The sequence below is a fragment of the Oryzias melastigma genome, linkage group LG19 (genome assembly GCF_002922805.2).
Source record: "Oryzias melastigma strain HK-1 linkage group LG19, ASM292280v2, whole genome shotgun sequence".
Lineage (NCBI taxonomy): Eukaryota > Metazoa > Chordata > Actinopteri > Beloniformes > Adrianichthyidae > Oryzias > Oryzias melastigma.
In genome coordinates, this window is record NC_050530.1 from 1,681,838 (window position 1) to 1,703,409 (window position 21,572).

Genomic DNA, 21,572 nt, shown 5'->3' on the forward strand with positions numbered 1-21,572 from the left:
TGCATGTTTTCCATGTTGCCCTGCTAATGCACACCTGATTCAGCTCATCATCAGGCTCAGCAGAAGCCTGACAATGACGGTCATCAAAGGCAGGTGTGTTTGAGCCGGGTTGGATTAAAAAAATGCTGGACAGTGTGCCCTGAGGACCAGGGTTGGGAAACACTGTGCTAGCTGATTCTGGCTAATGTGGACATTTTTTATACTTTTTTTGGCTGATTTGGCATTTAGCTAATATTTTAGCAAGCTTTCAGCTTTAGCATTTTCAGCTAACTGCTCTGGCATTTTTAGTTGCCACATTCATCTTACAGTATTCACACTTGCATTATTGCAGGTAATGTTATATATCTAGTTGAAAGTGTTTTGAGTTGGAAATCATTTTAATAATAATCTCTCAATAAATGAAGCTGTTGGTACTGTCGCTGGTTGCTAATCTGCTGTTTCTCACCTGCAGAGCGGAGAAAACAGAAGTCCTCAGCGATGACCTCCTCCAGGTAAAACGCATGAATGAACACAAAAATGACTGAAAATGTTCTTTACAGAAGGGGATTCCTCTGCAGGACACATCAAGTCATTTAAGATTATTTGTACTGTGTAGATATTGGAAAATATGAACTTTAAAGCAATGAATTGAGGAGAAATTACAAATATTCAAAAGTGGTCGGCCTTTCAGATATTCTGTTTTAGAATTAAGAATTTTGGGATTTGTGTTTTTGGCCAAATAAGCTATAAATAATCAGTTTCAGCAAAATAATTTAAAACAATAATTCAGAACTTTCTGAAAAATGAAAATCTAATCTGGTTATTTATTAAAAAAATGTTCTAATTATTTTTTAACCTTTTTTTATATCACATAAAACATGTGTTAATATTGTGTATTAAAGTAAAACTGTTTTTTTCTTTTTTTTTAATAAGTAATTTGTTCTATTTGGCAATATAATTTTATGCTTTTCATTTTTTCTGTTTTAAATTCACAGATGTTGACATTTAATCAGTTTTTTTTACTGCATTCAGTCTGATTTTATGTCACCTTTTATTCTAATCTAAAACACATTTTATACAGTTTATAAGTCAAAATGAGCCCCCAAAATTCCTTCCCTCATCCAGTGTGAAGTTCTTAAAGTTTTAGATTATTGAAAGGAGTTTATCAGAAACACTGGTTTTAATTGTTTTTTGCCACTTCTTGCTCCAAACTTTCTGCTTGTTGCTTTTCAAATCCAGTCCCTTCCAGAGGAATCCCCATGAATCTGCTTTAACTCATGTCTTCTTTAATCCTGCTCTCGTTCATGTGCTCAAACACATCATTATTCAACTTTCTCGACTCATTTAGGTTTAGTTTAAACCCAGAACAGTAAAGGAACGTGACTGTAAAGTGTGTCTTTGCTAGTGCCTTCACTTTGTAGGGTCTGATCTGTTTAGGGCAGATGGATAATAATCAAATCACGTTTGTGACGGGAACTTTTCCTGAAGGTAATTCACCTTAAGAAACGCTCCGGCTGCAGGACACTTGTGTCTGCTTTCGGCTGCAGCAGAGCCTGTAAGCCGAGCTGCTTCCCTCAGAACAGTTGTGCTTTTGTTGTGCTAGAAAGCTTCAGAAATGTTAGAAAAAGTCTGCATCTCCTGACTTTTATAATTATGGTAATCGTGGCCCAAGACGTGCAGCTACAGACGTGGATGACTGTTTTGTCTTGTGACACTGAGCTAAAATAAATCTTGTTATCTGAAGCCACAGTGTCAGGGATGTGACAAAACCTCTGAACAAAAGCAGAAGTTATTGGAGAAACTTTGGCTAAAATTTACTGAGAGTGTCTGAAGGCCTTGAAAGGTAGAATTTGATGTGAAATGTCCTGTTTTCTTCTGAGTACTCTTGATTATCTGACCTTTTTTTGAAAATGTCTTGTTTTTTAATGGCCTATTTTAACCTATTGAAGCTTTAATTTTTGATTGGGCAGTTATTAAGTGAAATGTGTTGTGATTTTTTGACACAAATGAGTTTTTGAGCCTCTTAGAGAAAAATCTTGAACCTTTTTGTTAATTGTTTTTATATGATCACAAATAGAACATTTTTTTATTTAGTGAGAAATTATAGATTGAGTGTGAGACAGAGCTGGAATCTGTTGTGATGAAGTTATGATACCTTTAACTTTGACTACATTTTTCATTTTTATAATTTTTAAGCTTATCTGACAGTTGGCTATTGTTTTAACATTATGCTAGTTGTTTCGGGTAAATCAGTCAAATGTATAGCTTTTTTTTAAAGCTAATTTGAAAGTTAGCTTTTGTTTTTAGCAATATGCTAGCTGTTTTGGCTAAATTTGTCATTTTTTTAAGTTTCTAAGCTAATTTGACAGTTGGCTATGGTTTAAACATTTTGTTTGTTGTTTTGAGTAAATTAGTCAATTTTATAGTTTTTTAGGCTAATTTGACAATTAGCTATTGTTTTAGCCTTATGCTAGCTGTTTTTTGCTAAAATTGTCATTTTATAATTTTTTAAGCTATTTTAAAAGTTAGGTATTATTTTTAGCATTATGCTAGCTGTTTTGGCTAAACTAGTCATTTGTAACCCTTGTGCTCTCCCAGGCATGTTTACATTAACAGTGGGGTCATCTGGACCCCACAAGAGAAAGCAAGGGTTGATTTAAGCTAATTTGACAGCTAGCTATTTTTTTAGCATCTTACTAGCTAATTTCTCTAATTTGGCATCTACTGATTTTTTTTTTCGATCTTTAGCTAACACTTTGGGATTATGCTAGCTATTTTGGCTAATTTGTAAATTTTTACAATTTTTTATGCCATTTTGGCTTTCAACCATAGTATTTGCATTATTCTATCTTCTTTTAGCTAATTCAGGCATTTCTTCTATTGTATGTAATGTATTTATACTTTGACTTATCTTCATGCATTAGCATCATAAACAAACATTTTTGCTACTTTTTGAAGAGATTATCTTGAGCAAACTAACTTCCTAAACTACTTTAGCAAAACAAAAGTGCGTCAGGATTTTAAGCCATCGGCTTTAGCATCTTCAGCTGCAACATTCAGCCTACAGCATTCACACTAGCATCACAGCTAATTCATTTTTAAGTTTTGACTCATTTTTGTCCTGACTGATTAGCTAATACGAGGAAAACATGTGTAACTGACACATAACAATAAGTTTGTTTTGTCATCAACACAAAACCAGCTAAAGAGCAGATCATGTTTCTGATTATTTCCCTGTTGTTTGGAAGTTTCTGAGTAAATAAAGCGGAATGACTGTTTTCAAGTTAATCTGAGGGGATTTGTTCTTAACTGCACACACATCAATGTTCCTGTGGACGCGCGGGATTCCCGCAGGGATCTGACAGCAGGGGGTTCTGGGAAAAATGCATTCCAGTCATGAACATCAGCTGTTTGGAAATAAAGGAAAAATGTTCCCGTCCTCACTAAACATTTGTGACGTGAAGATTGGAGAAAAGATGGGAGAAGTCAAATCCGCCTCCTCCGAGGAAGTTCAAGAAGTGGTTTGACTGACAGCTGGAACATCTGTGTTAATTTTAATTTGATTCGCTGTAATATAAATGCAGAAAGGAACAGTGGTGACTAAGCGCTTGGGAAGCCACAAAGAGTTATTTTCATTTCTTTTTTTCCCTCCTCTGACAAGCCGATGTGACATTTCCTCAGAGAAACAATGGTTCAGTCTGTCTGGAAAACAGCTCCAGTCTCTTATGGTGCTTTCTCAGCTCATGCAAACATTGTTGTCTCAATAAAAAAAATAGCTGTCGGACACAAACCAGCCGACCACCACCACCTGCTTCCTTTTCCAAACCAAAAACCTGTAGATAGCCTCATGACAAGGAGAGCCAGACTGTTACTTTGGGGCTAAGTTTGTATTAAAGAAAGAAATTAGTTATATTTCATTTGTCAGTTTCCAGTCATGAATAGTTATTGTTTTGCCTGTGGACACTTTAATCAAACTTTTAACAAAGAATAGAAACAATACCTAAAGAAAATGGTGTTTTTGGTCATTTTACATGATTTTTTCCTTTTTCCGATGATAGAGGAACAGCTTTGAGCTTAAATGACTTGTACTGAGGTCATAGGGCCTTGCTCCTGATGTGTTCTTTTTTATTTTTAGTCCTCCTTATGTAACCCAAAACTTTTGTGTGTTGGAAGAGTGCATGAAGTCCACCCCAGCTAACCACTATTGTGAGATAAAGAACATTTTTGTGTGTGAAGGGTTGGTATGCATCAAGCTAAAGCTGATCTCCGATCAGATCGTTTATTGTTGCAGATCTGATTTTTTTGTTGTTGTTTTTAAATAGTTTTAGTTTCTATTTTAGTTTTTTTCTAATGTTTTTTTCCAAATCTCTCAGAAAACAGTAGTCGGATAAAGTTTGTTTGCATTCAAATTTTTAATAAGTTTTTATTTTATTGAATTTATGATTAAAAACAGACATTTCTTCCCCTCATATCACAAAACACAGTCTAAACTGTGATACCTTAAAGGGTAACCAAACAAACCTTCTTTTTTTGTCTGACCTCTATAAATGGGGCTTAAAAAGTGCTGTACGTTGGTTGTTGCCAAATTTTTGACAAATTAAAATGATCTTGTAACCGTCTGTGTGCGGCCGGTTGAAACGAGGTTTTGCAGTTGAATTGTTGAAGTTGTGATTGGTCAACTGGTTTAAGTCTCAGACGTTTTACGAAATCATGCTCTGCAGCTCCAATACAAAAGCTCCGCCCATTTTTGATTCTGAAACAGTTGTTAGCATGTTAGCTTTAGCATGGCTCGTAGGTGTTTTGCCTTCAGTTGTCAAAAATCTACTGGAAGTTAGAGAACAGAGGTTTAGTGCAGTTGGTGTTGTATCCAGAAAACTCCGTCCTGGTGACGGATTTACAACGAACGTTTCACTCTGGATTGTTTCTTTAATTCGTTTGCCTTTATTAGCTATGATGCTAGCAGCATTTTACCACTCTCAGACACGGGTCCCCTTCGACCCTCAGCTGTTCCGGCTTAGAAATTATTGATGTCATGTTTTATTCAAATTTTTATTATCTCTAAAACCTAAGCTGTAAATAGTGCAAGAACTGCACCTTCTAGTGCTCCATCTACATAAAGCTATCAATCATAGATCCAAGCCACACCCCTGCTGCTCAGTCCGCCTCCATTAGCCTCGCCCCCTTTTTTTTTGGCATTTTTCAAAACTGGGCTGAAAATAGAGCCAGACTCCAACTTACCTGTTTGGTTAACCTTCAAATGTTTACACAAATGCCAAAACTGTTTCATGACGGCTTGAAGTATTTAACAAATCAAATAAAACCCTTCATACTGTTGACCAATCAAACGGAGCCCTTTAATGTTGGATGCCGTCCTGTGTAGACGTGGGTTAAAAACTGTTGCATAGAAAGGGAGGTGACGCTTCCATTGTTTTGCTGTTTGTTCATGTATTGTCACATTTTCCTTGTAATGTTGATCACTAATATCCAAGAATGCTACAATTCTCGGTTTAAAACCAAACCGTTTGTTACGAAGCGAATCGAAGAGCGGGGTTTGAAGAATGAATCAATCTGTGTCCAGCAAACAAATAATCGATCCATCAAACTAGAGATCCATCTTTGTCATTTTCTGCCAAAAAAATTATTTTAATGGTGAAGCTTCTGCTGGCGAACCATGTTATTGTGTTAATGTAATAACTTCACAAATGCATGTTAAAGTTGGTCAACTGTAACATTTTTTAAATGAATACTTATCTTAACGTATCCAAGTAATTCAAAGATTACCTCAGTAGTTTTTTATAAATATAGCATATAAATGTGGGAAACGGTGTTAAAACCAAAATTATTTTAAATAGAATGACTTAAAAAAAATCATGAATTCTCGAGTGGAAAGTGAACCACTAAAATAGAACATCTCAAGTTTTCTTCAGCCCTGAAAAGCATCTAAAAGACTTTTGTAGACGTCTGTGATGTGGGACACTTTGTGCGTATTTGTCCTGTTTTTGTAAGACTGTGTGAGAATTAATGCTCAGATATAAACCTCGGTCTCAGTCTCAGCTGGATCCTCAGAACGCCGTCCTGCATGTGATCTCTCTGGGTGGCAGATGCCATCCACAAGACTTCTTCCAGCTGTCCAGACTCCTCCTCTTCCATAGTCGTAGAAGCAGCCATGAAATGCCGTCCTGCATGCCGAGCCGCTCCCTCCTGCTTCAGGGCCGTCGGGGCGGCCGGTTTATTAGCGCTTTCCTCACATGTGCGTCCATAAGAGAAATAATGAGCGGCCTCAGAACAGAATGCGTCATATTAGGTTATTTTTGCTCTTCTAGGGCGGGTCCAGACATGTTTCTCTTAGGAACCCATAAACAAAGTGAGTCTCTTTCCTCCCCGACGCGCTGACTTATTATCGGGATTCCCTGGCCAGTGACGCGTCATGAGATCGACCCCGAGTTGACCTCATCCCATCGGAGGGAAGCTCTGGCTGCTGGTTTTTCAGTTTTCACACTCATAAAGTTGGGGTTGGGTGTATGCTGTTGGACGGTCAGGTTTTCCAAAACTCCCACACTGGAATCCAGGCTGAGGGAATCCCTGAGGGGATTCTGTGCCAGGCCCGGCACTGATCCCGAGTCAGACCTATAAATGCAAAGTGTGAAAATGCTTGTTTGGGGAGACTGTAACAAGCCAGCTGTTTTGGGAATGTCAGGGGCCGCTGTGGGCCGGCCGGGAATGACGCAGGAATGCAAGTTCGGAAGGAGGTGGATCCATGTAGGATTCTGATTTTAGGGAATCTTATCTGGAATTTAGAACACAGGCGCATCAGCTTTGTTTGCAGTGGATGCAAACTCTGGAAACACCTGGAAAAGCCCAGAATGGTCGCTGCACGCCCTACAGAGCTTCATCTGCCCTCTATCCTTCAGCCAAGAGCTTCAGTCAGCATTCTGTCTTTGTCTGGAAGCACAGAGTGGATCTGTGTGGTCCAGCTAGTGCACAGGAGAAACTCTGTGTATCCCAAAAAAAATCCCTCCCTTTTTCCCTTTAAAGCCAAAGAAACCCTTCGCTCTGTCACAGCTCAGTGACCGTTTCCATGAAGACGCTTCCGATGAGTCATGTGTTTCCCAGATAACATTCCTGCGTCGGTCCGTGGGGACAAGCTCAATCAATCACGCTTACGCTTTGACCCCCCGACTCCTATAAGGTCGAGTCAAATGATTCCTTTGAGCCGGAGCACATCCGTCGGCAGCTTTTCAGGCAGACATTTGTTATTTCTGTCATGTTCTCGTGGCATTTTCTGAACTTCAAAGAACTTAAAATTGCATTTCTGAGTATTTCTATATTCCAATTGTTGCAAATCAAGAGCAGTTGGAAAAAGATTGTATTCGTGGCGGGAAAAATACGCCGAGCTCCATTCTGATGCCTCCACTTGTAGACAAAATAGATCCATGAACGTCTTTGTTTTCCTCGGAATCTGGATGGCTCTGATGTTACTCGCCAATCATTTCTGCTCGGGTAACGTTAGGTTGATGGTGTGAGGGGCTGTAAGCTAGCTGTAGAATGTAAATAGAGAGCTCTCAGCAATGGAGAGGGGAAGGGGGCGGGGTTTCTCCATGCCAACAGTCCTGCTAGCTCAATAGATGTTCAGACTGGGTCTTTAATGGCCAAAAGTCAAATAAAAATGTTAAACTTTCCTTTCAAAATTGCACTGAAGCTGAGGACTTTTGCACATTTCAAGCATAAACTTGTTTTTATTCATTCATTTTTTTCTCATCTGCATGTCGTCACATATTGACGTTTGGTTAAGGACCCCTCTGTGTCGTTTTGTGACATTTTGGGTGTCCCCAAGTTGTCATTTTTGGTGCTGGCTGTTCCCAGAATGCGGTACCGGATGCGGACTTGTCCTCGCAACACGTCCAGTACCGGTACCCTAACCCAGTAACCTAAAAAGTGACTCTGAGGGAATCTTAACCAAACATTAGTATGTGACGACATGGGAGTGAGTGTGTGTTGAACATGCAGACATTCCGCCCTTTCACAGATCGAGCGGCGCATGGAGCTGGTGCGCGTGGTGTCCCACAACACACACAAAAAGATGGCTTCCTGTCTGCAGGGACACATCGGTGCAGATGCAGAAAAGAGACATGTAAGTCACTGAAGCCTCAAGCTTTTTGGTTTCTTCAAATAAGGAAAAAAAGAGCGCATGTTCTAGAAACATTTTTGTTTTCACTCCTTAATTTGTTTATTTATTTTTTTGCATAAAGAGTGTTCCTTGATTTCTCCATTTTTTTTTAACCCTAAACATTTCACAAATGCGCAACAGTCCGTGCCACGCCTCTATACAGGAAATGGTCAGGTAAAAACATTTTTGAGTATCTTTGTTTCCACAAAACAACTTCTCGCTTCTGTCATCCTGGTTTCCATGCATGACGCTTTTATTTCGCAGAAACGGCAAACATGCTTGTCTTTCTAGAAAGTCTTTACTTCCTTAGTCTTCATCCTAAATCCCACTTCCAATGTGGATTTTCCTACATTTTGCATAAATCCTGATTCCTTCATTCTCGCTGAATTTACTTGGTTCCACGGAAACTTTCTGATGACTTTTCCGTTGGACTGAGATCAAAATCCTGAAGGCATCAGTCTGATGGCGGTATGTTTCTGCTCGCCACAGAAGAAACTTCCCCTCACCGCTCTTTCCCAGGCGATGATGGAAGGCGGAAACCAGTTGGGAGAAGACTCCTTGATAGGGTGAGTTTGTGATTGATGGACATCCGTCATCCAATCGCGTGTCCGTGGCAACCGTTGCTATTTGGAGCAGATGCACTCCGGAGGGCGTGAAATATGAGGCCACACAATCAGGGCAAGCACTCTGTCTGCCTGGTTGTGTTTTTTGTGTTTCTAGATCTAGAAAGTGAATGTCTAGATCAGAACAGCATCCATGTTTTGGTCCACAAGGTAAAGTACAAAAATATGACTGCTCGTGTGCGTTCATGCAATGGGATTTATTTAACTTCTCCTTCATTTAGAGAAAAATCAATTACATCTCTGATTGACACATCACTGTCTCTTGGCAACTAAAACATCAACCTAAATCTGACTGAATTTTGCTTTCAGCTATTGAAGGAGCTAGAGGATAACACCGAGAAATCTGATCACGTTACTAAAGAAAAAATCGGATGTTGAAACCTGATCAGGGCTCAGATATTTATTTTATTCTCATTATTATGATCAGCGCTATGTATTTCAAGCTTATTATTATTATAGATAAATACTCTACTAGAAGCCTGCACATATTGAACGGATCACAAGATTTTACTGCCATAAAGTGCAGGAGATTACAGCGCTAATTTGAGTCGCGTTATCGATATTTTCAAAGATTTGGACTTCCAGGATCAATACTCCTAATAAATGTTTAAAACTGACAGAAAGTTTCTCTATTTACAAAAGCAGGAAATGGCCTGCCCTACTTTTTTGGGGTTTTCTTGTGATAACGAGATCCGCTGTCTCATTCTCACGATAACAAGATCTACTGTCTAATTTCCGTGATATTGAGATCCACTGTCTCTTTCTTGTGATAACGAGATCCACTAGCCCGTTCTCGTGAAAATGAGATCCACTCTCTAATTCCCGCGATAATGAGATCCACTATCTCATTCTCGCGATAACAAGATCCACCATCCCGTTCTTGCGTTGATGAGATCCACTATCTCTTTCTTGTGATAACGAGATCCACTACCCCATTCTCGGGATAACGAGATCCACTATCTCATTATTGCGTTGATGAGATCAACTATTTCATTCTTGCAATAATGAGATCCACTATCTCATTCTCGTGATAAAAAAAATGTTGGGAGTGTTTTCTTCTGCTGTTTTTGTTGTTCGTTGCAAAATAAAGAGACTTAAAACAGGTGAAGTCTCAGCATCTCGGTTCCAATATCACATCAAAACAAGAACATTAAATCTGTTTTCACGCGATAATGAGTTATTGGATCTCGTTATCAAGAGAAAACGATTAAAAAAAAAAAAGTAGCACAGGCTGTTTTCGTCTTCCGTATCAATCAGTTTGTCTTAGCGCAAAAAAGGACCTACAAAGACATTTAAAAAAAAAATAAAATAAAAAAATTAATGAGAAATTAGCATTGAGAGGCAGTGAGAGTTACCAAGGGACCATCTGCAAAGTGCAAGCTCTGGAAAAAAAGTGTTTAAAAAATCCAATATCACCTATTTTTAATAGTTTACTCGCTAGTGTTTAACTTTGTAGTTGATTAATTGCTCTGTTTTTATTTGATTATTTACGCTGTTTCACAAAAAGTGCTCTAAAGTGTTAGATAATAAAAGGGTTTTATTTTTTTTCAGTGTGTTACAAAAATATAAGATCAGGATTCTGAAAATCAAATGACTCTGAATCGAATCAGGGCCAAAAACCTAATCTGGACATGCGTAAACACAGATTGTCTGAGCTGCAGAATGACATCCAGAAAGACCTCGGATCACGTTGTTCTGCTGATGAGAAAACGCTGCATCTGACATGTTAAATCTGCACCGATAACAAGCTGCTGTGTGTCAACAGGAAGATGATGGAAGTGTGTGGAGATGCAGAGAACCGTCTGGCCTCAGAGCTGATGCAGCACGAGCTGCAGATAGAGAAGGACGTTCTGGATCCGCTCAGTCAGCTCGCAGAGGTCAGAAACATCTGTCAGATCAAAGAGTCATGAACACTTTCCTTTGGATTTGAATTTGTCTTTAAAAGCTGCAGTTTTGAGGGACTCCATGGATTTGATGTGATTTGATAAACCCCAACATGAAGGCAGCAGCTGTCGTCAACTTAATGAAATGCATTCATTTCTGTTTACATGTTTCTCAGGATTTTTATAGATATTTGATCTACAACTATTGTGAATTTTTAAAAATATAGTTAGGATCATATTTAAAGAAAAACCCAAATGTTTATGGATCGACACATGAGGCTAAAAATCTAGAATAGTTTGAATTTCAGAAAATATAAGTGAATTCTCTTTAAAAAAGAAAAAAGTGTTTAGATGTCAAAATATTCCTAATAAATTTTATACTAAATATTATTTTAGTAAATTATGATCTAATTCTGGATGAAGTGATGGAATAAAAATGTTAAACCCTGTATTTATTCTTATCTATATTGGCTTGAAATTCTCTCATATCTCATTTTAAGCAAACCCTAATTATTGCTGTTTAGTTTAGAGGTTTTTATTGGTTAATTGGTTTGTTTTAAGTTCAGCAACAAAAATAAGGAGAAATAGAAAATAAAATATAAAGATATGTATTTTCTAAGAACCTAATTCATCAACTTCATTAACTTCTTGACATTATACACGCTCCTGATCATAAATGAACACATTCAACATGTTTTCCTTATTAAGGCTGGAATCATTTTTTGTTAAAAACTTAAATGAAGTCATAAAGACACATTGAATGACCATCGTCACTCTAGAAAACAAATATGGATTCAGTATTTTGAATTACTCTGTTTTTTATTGTCTTTAAAGGTTGAAATCCCAAACATCTTGAAGCAAAGGAAGCAGTTAGCCAAGTTGGTGCTGGACTACGACTCTGCCAAAGCGAGGTTTGAACTTCTGACTTCTTTCACGTTTGTTTGGAAATGCATTTTAATAAAAGTGCATTCTCTTCTGTGGAATCTTCTCCGTCTTCTTTCCTCTCAACCTCTCAGGTGGTTGCAGGCAACCAAGTCGATAATCTCAGGTACAAACACTCAAGCACTGACGGCCAAGGCGGACCTTTTGAAAGAGGAGGTGGACGAGGCCATGAACAAAGTGGAGCTCTGCAAGGTAGGAAGTTTAACTTTAGTTTGCAGGTTCAGAGTCGAGCTCTTTGCAGAAACGTTACAACAGATCCTCATAGCTGCTATAATCTGCTGCGATTCCCAAACCAAATCCTGCAGACAACAAAACCAGGAGGAAGCTCCTCACAAACGGCGTCTGGACGCTGTGAGACCCGCGGGTCCTCTAAGCCGACATGCTGACGCACACGGATGAGGGGAAATGCTCCGTCAGCTCTGTGCACGTTTCTGCACGGCGCATTCAGTGGCTGGTTAGCTGCAGTGCTTTGTTGCTGCTCTGCTTTAGACCAGGAAGTGCAGAGCCATGTGCTTCCCTCAACCAGCCCCCCCATCAAACAGCAGGAACATCCATGACTCATTCAGAGCCGAGCTGCTTCATCCCTCTACCAGTAGCTCTCACAGAGAGGGTTGAAACACACCAACAAAACCCTCCTCCCTTCTGATCAAACATGTTTGTGTCTGGCAGGATCAGCTGGCTGCAGACATGTACAGTTTCTTCTCCAAAGAAGGCGACTACGCTCGATACTTTATCACGGTGAGTATCGACGGTGCTGTGGTGAAGCTGCAGGATGACCGTCCAGTTTACATGTGTCAGAGTCGAGGCCCGGGGGCCGGATCCGGCCCTCCAGATCAATTTATTGTGTTATTATTAATGACCCGATGTTATCTTGCGTTTATTTTTAACTTGTATAATTTTGACAAAATATATTTCTATGGAGTCTAAAATATTGAAAGTTATTTAAGGTTTAAGTTGATTTATTGTGGAATAATATTCCTGCCTTTTTATTATTCATAATTATGTTAAAAGTTACAGTTTTAAAGTTATACAAATTGACATTCTGCTATCTTTTTAGACTATTTTGGCATTTACTAAGATTTTTTTGGCTATTTTGGAGTCCAGCTTAAATTTTAGCAACATGCTAGCTGTTTTGGCTAATTTAAGATTTTTCAGTTTTTTTAGGCTATTTTAAAATATAGCTAATTTTTCAGCTGCATGCTAACTGCTTTGGCTAAGCTAAGTTTACTGTGCTAAATTGGCACTTGGCTAATATTTTTGCTGGCTATCAGCTTCAGCATTTTCAGCTGTCAGCTTCAGCGTTTTCAGCTTCAGCATTTTCATTTGTCACCTTCAGCATTTTCAGCTTCAGAGTTTTCAGCTATCAGCTTCAGCCGTTTCTGCTGTCAGCTTTAACATTTTCAACTTCAGCGTTTTCAGCTATCAGCTTCAGCGTTTTCAGCTATCAGCATCAGCGTTTTCAGCTGTCAGCTTTAGCGTTTTAAGCTGTCAGCTTTAGCTTTTTTAGCTATCAGCTTCAGCATTTTCAGCTTCAGAGTTTTTGGCTATCAGCTTCAGCCGTTTCTGCTGTCAGCTTTAACATTTTCAGCTTCAGCATTTTCAGCTATCAGCATCAGCGTTTTCAGCTGTCAGCATCAGCGTTTTCAGCTGTCAGCTTCAGCATTTTCAGCTTCAGGGTTTTCAGCTATGAGCTTCAGTGTTTTTAGTTATCATTTTCAGCTCTCAGCACTAGCATCTTAAGCAGCCAAATTCATCTTTTAGCATTCACACTAACATTATCTCAGGTAATACTGTATATCTAGTTCATAATTATGTTAAAAGTTAAAGTTTTAGAGTTTTAAAAATGTAGTTTCAGAATGTTAAATAAATGTTTATCCCGTTCATCCTGCGACCTAAGGCGTGTTTTGGATCTTGGCCCCCTTGTGTGACTGAGTTTGACACCTCTGGTCTAGTTTTCTTCTTGACTCGGTTCTGTGTTTGCAGCTCTTAGAGGCTCAGGCTGATTACCACAGGAAGTCCCTCACCGTTCTGGAGAGCGTCCTGCCAACCATCCAGGCTCAGCAAGGTACAAAAACACTCACGATGAGACGGAAAATGATCATTTAATCTCTGAAAGATCCGACGTCTCATCTCATTTTTGGGTTATATGTTTCAGTTATTTCTGTTTAACTGGAGCCCTGTTGAAGAGAAATTAAACAAGTTATATCAAAGAAGAGCTTTGGTCTTAAGAGGTTAAAAATATGTCTGTTTTTTAATGATTTATTCATTTTTAGGCGTTTTATGAAGGTTAAAGAATGTCCTTATTTTTACTCTTATTTTTCTTGAATCTTGTGATAATAACATTTAAAATATAGAATCTATGGCGATCGGAGCTAAACCCATTAGCTCTGGATGCTAGCATACCTGCTAAGGGATTGGTATCGCAGGAGAAGCAGCAGCAATGAGGCAAAGCTGAGAGAAGAAAGGAGACAGTAAACATTTCACAGAAAACACTGGAGCTTTTTAACAAAAAAATCTTCAAAACAATCGAGGCTTCAGTCTAACAAAGAAGGACGACATCTGGTGGCCAGCTGGCGCTATAACAACCTCTGAAAACGGATTAGAGAACGACGGTTCAACAATGAAGAAGCTGTCGACTGTATATGTACAAATCTAAGCAACAATTGAAGTTAAAATCTTTTACTTAATATCAGTAGCAGATGTGTGAAGTTCTGGTTCTGTCCCACAAGAATGGTCAGGTGGTCTTTGAAAGAGTGAAGTATCACCTGAAAACCAGTCTGACATCTCCCAACCTTTGTGTCATTTGCTGCTCTTTGGATTCACATTTTTTTGTTTTTTTTTGTTTCATAATTATAACAATTCCATCACTTTAGAGTCTGTTCTGTGGATCAAATACACATCAGCTTTATCTTAATTTTCACTATTGTTTACCACATCATTGAAAACATTCTGTCTTATTTTTAGTCAAATTTTTCATATTTCTTTCAAGTTTAAAATTTGTACTTTTGAATGTAAATCAGTGAAGCTTTCATTATTTTATTTCTTATTTTTTCTTATATTCAAATGGACAGTTTTTTTCTTTCACTTGAAGTAGATCTGGACTACTCCAGTTTACACATGACCTGAATAGTCGACTAATCGGAAAAAATAATCAGTGATTAGTCTATTTATTAAAATAACTGTTTGTGGCAGCACTACTGAGAATGTTAAAATAAAAGATCAAAAGATGATCAGAGTGGGACTTAATGATCTGAGTGACTTAACAGCTGAAATATTTACTAGCCCTAATCCCCTTGTCTCTCTTATATGCTCTAATTTACCATAGTTACAAAAATAATAAGCCTCAATTAAAGAAGTCTAAGAAGCACACGGCCCCGCCCCTTCTCTGTCCAACACACGAGCATGTGAACACAAAGAGCATGTGGTTGTTATTTACTGGGGGGCATCAGAAGGTATTTAAAGAAGGCCTTGGGGGGCAGGAATCTGTCGTCCACACATCTCCTCTCCACGCCGTTAACGCCGCCGCTCTGTTTGCCCTCAGACTCCTGGGTAGAGAAACCGGCGTTCGGCACCGCGCTGGAGGATCACCTGAAGCGCAGCGGGAGGGAGATCGCTCTGCCCATCGAGGCCTGCGTCATGATGCTCCTGGAGACGGGCATGAAGGAGGAGGTGGGAGGAGCGAGAGGAGTTCACCGGTTAACCCTTTAACGGACGCTCAAACACAAAATCTTTAACATTCTGTGACGTTATGATAATTCCAGCAGATTCTGAAGGAGAAAAGCGGCGAGAGAATCTGCTGGAATTATTATGTTAACAATTAAGAAATGTGTGGTCTAGAGCCAATCAGGAAGCAGAACCGAAAAAAAGGAAAATTCTGCTAAAATAATCACAAATCAACAAGACAGTGGTTTTAATCACATTTTTACACTTTTATTAGCATTTTAGTTTAAAGTTTTGTTATTCGTAGGGCTGGCTATCAATAATAACTTTTAGAATCTAATCAATTCCAATTTTATTTTCCCCCCAATTCTTTCAATCTACTCAATTTGATTCAATTCAATTTTGAGTTTAAACATTTAGAAGAAGAAGAAGACACTTTATTACAGACTCGAGGTCCCTTTGCCACAAAGACACATCAGATAAAATGCTTAAAAGCAATAAAATAAATATAGTTATACATATATATATATATATATATATATATATTATAAATAATAGTCGATTAGTCGTTAGTTTATATTGTATGGAGTGTAGTAAAGTTGAAAGTTATGTCATTCTGCTAGTTTTATGGACTATTTTGACATTAATGTTTTTTTAGCCTATTTTGGAGTTTAGCTAATATTTCAGCTACATGGTCGCTATTTGGGCTAATTTAGGTTTTTTTCTGTTTTTTAGGCTAATTTGGCATTTAACAAATATTTTAGCTGACTATCAGCTTCACCATTTTCAGCTATTAGCTTCAGCACTTTCCGCTTTTAGCATTAGTGTTTTAAGCTATCAGCTTCACCATTTTCCGCTATCAGCTTCAGCGATTTCAGCCATTAGCATCAGCGATTTCAGCTATTAGCATCAGTGTTTTCAGCTATTAGCTTTAGCGATTTCAGCTATCAGCTTCAGCGATTTCAGCTATCAGCTTAAGCACTTTCAGCTATTAGCTTCAGCAATTTCAGCCATTAGCATCAGCGATTTCAGCTATTAGCATCAGTGTTTTCAGCTATCAGCTTTAGCGATTTCAGCTATTAGCTTCAGCGATTTCAGCTATCAGCTTCAGCATTTTCAGCTATTAGCATCAGTGTTTTCAGCTATCAGCTTCAGCGATTTCAGCTATTAGCATCAGTGTTTTCAGCTATCAGCTTTAGCGATTTCAGCTATTAGCATCAGTGTTTTCAGCTATCAGCTTTAGCGATTTCAGCTATTAGCATCAGTGTTTTCAGCTATTAGCATCAGTGTTTTCAGCTATTAGCATCAGTGTTTTCAGCTATTAGCTTTAGCGATTTCAGCTATCATTTTCAGCGTTTTCAGCTATTAGCTTCAGCATTTTCAGCTATTAGCATTAGTGTTTTAAGCTACCAGCTTCACCATTTTCAGATATCAGCTTCAGTGTTTTCAGCTGTCAGCTTCAGCATTTTTAAACATCAGCTTCAGTGTTTTCAGCCATCAGCTTCAGTATATTCAGGTATTGGCTTCAGCGATTTCAGGCACCAATTTCAGCATCTTCAGCGGCTACTATCAGCAAAAAGCATTCACACTAGCATTATCGCAGGCAATGCTATATATCTAGATTATTGATCTCTTAAGCTTAAATAGATTCAAATTGATTAATTAATTTTTAACAACCCGGTTCTAGTTATTTGTTGCGGTTTTAGTGAGCATTTGACATGTTTTCGTCTGTTTTCTGACAAAGAAGAATAAGTGCCGGCTTGTGCCGCTGAAAGGAGCTGCTCCGATCACTAACTTTATTGAAACCAAAACTCTGAACGACATCTTTACTTAAAGGACAAACGGTAAACAGAGAAGTCTCTGATTCCTCTGACTGGGATCTTCAGGAACAAACTCAAAGCAGTGATGAATTATGACGCCCCCACCCTCAGCCTAATTTAGTAAACAGTAAGATGCACTTGTCTCCTGTTTATAAATCACATCTCTTTGTGCGTTTCCCTGAATTCAAAGACACCACATGCTGTGTTGTGACAACACGGCCCTCTATTTGTGTCTCTTTTTGTGACCCCGGTTTGTGGGGTTTTAGTGTGAAAGTAAAGAGCTGTGCATGCTGGGAGGACAGGGTGTGTTTGTTTGGGTCGTGTTATGTGCAGCTGGCTCTTCCACACAGTGTATCTGTAATCAAGTTGTTTGGTTGCGTGCAGATTTCCCGTCACTCACTTGTTCGTTTGTGTCCCAGGGACTGTTCAGGATCGCCGCCGGAGCGTCCAAGCTGAAGAAGCTGAAGGCGGCGCTGGACTGCTCCACCTCCCAGCTGGAGGAGTTCTACTCCGACCCGCACGCTGTGGCTGGTAATGTCCCAAACCACAGGTTTAAATGTCAATTCTATAGTTGGTTAAAATAAAACTGTTTTTCCAGGTGCTCTGAAGTCCTACCTGAGAGAGCTCCCAGAACCTTTGATGACCCACCAGCTCTACGATGAGTGGATCCAGGCGTCCAGGTGAAACCCTCAATATTTCCTCTTCTAATTAAAATGAAACTAGCAAAGTTGCATTACCTGCGATTATGCTAGTGTGAATGCTCATGCTGAAAGTAGTCGCTGAAGATGCTGAAGCTTTTTGCTGAAAATGGTGACACAATTGACTCTAATTTTGGGAGGGATTTGCTAATGTAAAAGCTTATTTGCAAAATCTTAAATTTGCTAAAAGGCTTGAAATTTTGTTAAAGAAACTATGAAAGAACGCTGAGGGTGACCTTAATTTCAGAATTTTTTAGGAAATATTTAGGTTGTTGCTTAAATATGAGCTGAACTTAACCCAAAAAGCTAGCTTGTAGCTTAAATACTAACTAAACTCCAAACTAGCCTAACATTCCTTAGTAAACTAAATTTCTCAAAAATGTTAGCATGTTGCTAAAATACAGGCTAAACTCCTAATTTGAATAAAGAACCTCAGTAGACGTCAAATTAGCCAAAAAGCTAGCACATTACTTAAATACTAGCTAAACTCCAAAATATCCAAAATTTTCTCATTAAACTAAATTAGTCAAAAACGTTAGCGTGTTGCTAAAATAGAAGCTAAACTCTAAATTAGCCTATAAAAACGTCAGTAGATAACAAATTAGCCAAAAACGTTACCATGTAGCTAAGATATTAGCTAAACTCCAAATTAGCATAAAAAAACTTAGTAGATGCCAAAAAGCTAGCACATTACCTAAATACTAGCTAAACTCTAAATTAGTGCAACATTTCTCAGGAAACTAAATTAGTCAAAAACGTTAGCATGTTGCTAAAATTGAAGCTGAACTCTAAATTAGCCTATAAAAACCTCAGTAGATAATAAATTAGCCAAAAACGTTAGCATGTTGCTAAGATATTAGCTAACTTCCATATTAGCATTTAAAAACTCGGTAGATGCCAAAAAGCTAGCACATTGCCTAAATATTAGCTAAACTCCAAATTAGCATAACATTTCTCAGTAAACTAAATTAGTCAAAAACTTTAGCATGTTGCTAAAATCTTAAGTAAGCTTAAATTTTTTGAAAATTATGATTAAAGATAAAAACAGTCCATGAATATATTTAAGGGTTTGTTGCTAATCTACTTAAAATGTTGACATTTTTGAAGTCTTTCTCATTCATTTCATTTCCAATGGGGCATATTTTGCTCAATATTTCAAATACCATGAGGTTTATAAATACCCAAAATACAGACAGTAATGTCCTGAACGAGCTGAACGTTTTGATACCAAGATTACTGATATCACTGAAAGTGTGGTTGAAAGGAGAATCAGTATCACAAACGACGACTCATTCTTTGTGGTTCCAGTGTGGCAGACCCGGACAAACGGCTGCAGGCCCTCTGGGTTGTTTGTGATCAGCTACCAAAGAACAACCGGAACAATTTGAGGTCTGTTATTCAGATTTGAATGAAAACGCTCATAAAAACATGTGTTTATACAGTGTGTGCTTTTTGTGTGTCACAGATATCTGGTGAAGTTTTTAGCCAAACTGGCTCAAGACAGCGAGGTGAACAAAATGACTCCTAGCAACATCGCCATCGTCCTGGGCCCCAACCTGCTGTGGGCCAAGACTGAGGGGTGAGAAGAACTCGAATCATCAGATCAAAGCTGGAGGTTGTTTGGTTTCATGTCTTCAAACGTCCTTCTACTGTCCTTCCTGCAGGAGTCTGGCAGAGATGGCAGCTGCTACTTCAGTGCACGTGGTGGCCATCGTAGAGCCCATCATCCAGCACGCAGACTGGTTCTTTCCTGAGGGTGGGCTGTGCTCTTCCTCTCATTCTCACCTTGTCGTTTGTCCTTTATTTTATGAAGGATTCATTCATCTTAGAACAAAAAACATTTTGCATTTCATTGATGGAAATAAGTATCTGAAACTGTCATTTACAGTTTATGTAAATAAATTGTAATACTTTGAGTCAACAACTATTTACGATTTCTGACGACATGAACCTGACCGACTCTTTCTCCTGGCAGACGTGGAGTTTAACGTCTCTGGCATGTTTGTGATGCCCACGCCGGCCTCCAACCACAGCAATCCCTCAGATTATGACTGTAGCACTATTGAGAGGAAGAGGCCCAACAGTATGGTTGGACCAGAGACTGACGCGGCACGCAAAGACAAGTAATGCCAAGCGGGACGCTTTGTTATTACTGTCATCTTGGTTTCACCACGTTTCCTACTCACACTAATTTATCTTTCTATAAATAACTTTTAATTTCATTTAAAATGGGTTCCAGTAATCCTGATTGATGCTACGGTCACAAATACAACCGCCACCACGCCATGGGCAGCCATCGGTAGAATCTGTCGTACCATCTGCCGTGAATCAGTCCTACCCTCCCTCGTGAATCTGTCCTACCCTCCCCCGTGAATCAGTCCTACCCTCCCCCGTGAATCTGTCCTACCCTCCCGTGTGAATCTGTCCTACCCTCCCCCGTGAATCTGTCCTACCCTCCCGTGTGAATCTGTCCTACTCTCCCGTGTGAATCTGTCCTACCCTCCCCCGTGAATCTGTCCTACCTCTCCCGTGAATCTGTCCTACCTTCCTCCGTGAATCTGTTACACTCCCCCATGAATCTTTCCTACCCTCTCCCGTGAATTTGCCCCACCCTCTCCCATGAATCTGTTCTACCTCTCCCGTGAATCTTTCCTACTCTGCTGTGTTTTCGACCAAACATCTAAACGGTTTATTCATAAACAGTAGGTTGGATTATCTGATGAGGTAGGACATTTAGAAAGCTAAATCTATCACTTTGTTTTAACGGTTAGTAAAATCTCACGAGGTACGACAGATTGTTAGAACATCGGCTAGCCGTTCCGGCTACCACCAACTTTTGTAAAGGCTTCATCACTCGCCTGTCACTGGACTGCTGCCGCTCGACTTCCAAACATGGCCGCCCGGCCAATATCTGAATTCAACTTTTAGAGAAAAATCTTCCGGTCATCGTCAAATTTGAACTTTTTCTTAAAACCTTTGCGGCTACCGCACAGCGTTTAAAAATGTGTCTGGCGCCTCATGATTACAAATGCTACAGAATTTGCTGAAAAACTTGCCTTTATGTCGCTGCGCGGTGGCATGTTGGGATTTGTGACCGTAGTCTAACCCAGTGTGGTGATTCCTGTCTAACCTGTGATTTTTATTTTTTGGGATCTCCTTCACCTTTCCTCTGCCGTCCCTGTGCAGCACTGCTAACAAGCACTCGGACCACACCCTTCGTAGAGGCAGTAACACCTTAGGTAGAAAGCCGCACACCTCACCTGCCTTCCAGCCTCCTTTACCCCCTGTGGAGGCTCAGGGGCCGGGGCAGCCCGGCGCCGAGCCCCCGCCACAAGCTCCAGCAGGGGGTTCAGGGCCTGACACTTCCCAGCATAGCTTGACTCAGAGTCAGCCGCTACTACCTCAGCACTCGGAGGAGCTCAGGTGAGAGCTGCTTCGCCGCCACACGGCTCGCTTCAGACACGTCTGCATGCGTTTGTGTTTGATCAGCTGATGCAGTCTAGGACAGTTTGAGGATTTCTAACCCCCCCATCACCACCACCACTCACAGCTATGCAGACTAAAGTCAGCCCACAGGAATAGCTCAACAACAGGCCTTGTCATTCTAACAATTCTAGCTCCGCCCCTTCCTGTCTCTGTTTTTCTCCTCAAACGAGCAGGAACTTTGATCCGGCTGCTTTGAGAGGGGACATTTTCAGTCAAATGGACTGAATTTAGCATTCTGGGGGGCTCAGAGGTTCTGCTGGGGGGGATCTTAGGACACCAGAGTCAGCAGAGTCGGACCCTTTATGACCATTTGC

General features: G+C 39.5%; 1 protein-coding gene across 1 annotated transcript in view; it reads left to right on the plus strand.

Annotated features, from left to right (window-relative positions):
- Nucleotides 1-21,572, plus strand: part of arhgap17a (Rho GTPase activating protein 17a) — a gene marked incomplete in the record, with an annotated part of 38,073 nt that overhangs the window by 13,578 nt on the left and 2,923 nt on the right. The window contains 16 exon segments of the mRNA XM_024285681.2: nucleotides 452-491; nucleotides 8,006-8,110; nucleotides 8,636-8,712; nucleotides 10,535-10,646; nucleotides 11,487-11,563; nucleotides 11,669-11,786; nucleotides 12,264-12,332; nucleotides 13,578-13,659; nucleotides 15,136-15,263; nucleotides 17,494-17,605; nucleotides 17,673-17,754; nucleotides 19,081-19,161; nucleotides 19,238-19,351; nucleotides 19,437-19,528; nucleotides 19,748-19,895; nucleotides 20,959-21,195. Of these exon segments, the coding sequence (XP_024141449.1) occupies nucleotides 452-491; nucleotides 8,006-8,110; nucleotides 8,636-8,712; nucleotides 10,535-10,646; nucleotides 11,487-11,563; nucleotides 11,669-11,786; nucleotides 12,264-12,332; nucleotides 13,578-13,659; nucleotides 15,136-15,263; nucleotides 17,494-17,605; nucleotides 17,673-17,754; nucleotides 19,081-19,161; nucleotides 19,238-19,351; nucleotides 19,437-19,528; nucleotides 19,748-19,895; nucleotides 20,959-21,195 (1,674 nt within the window).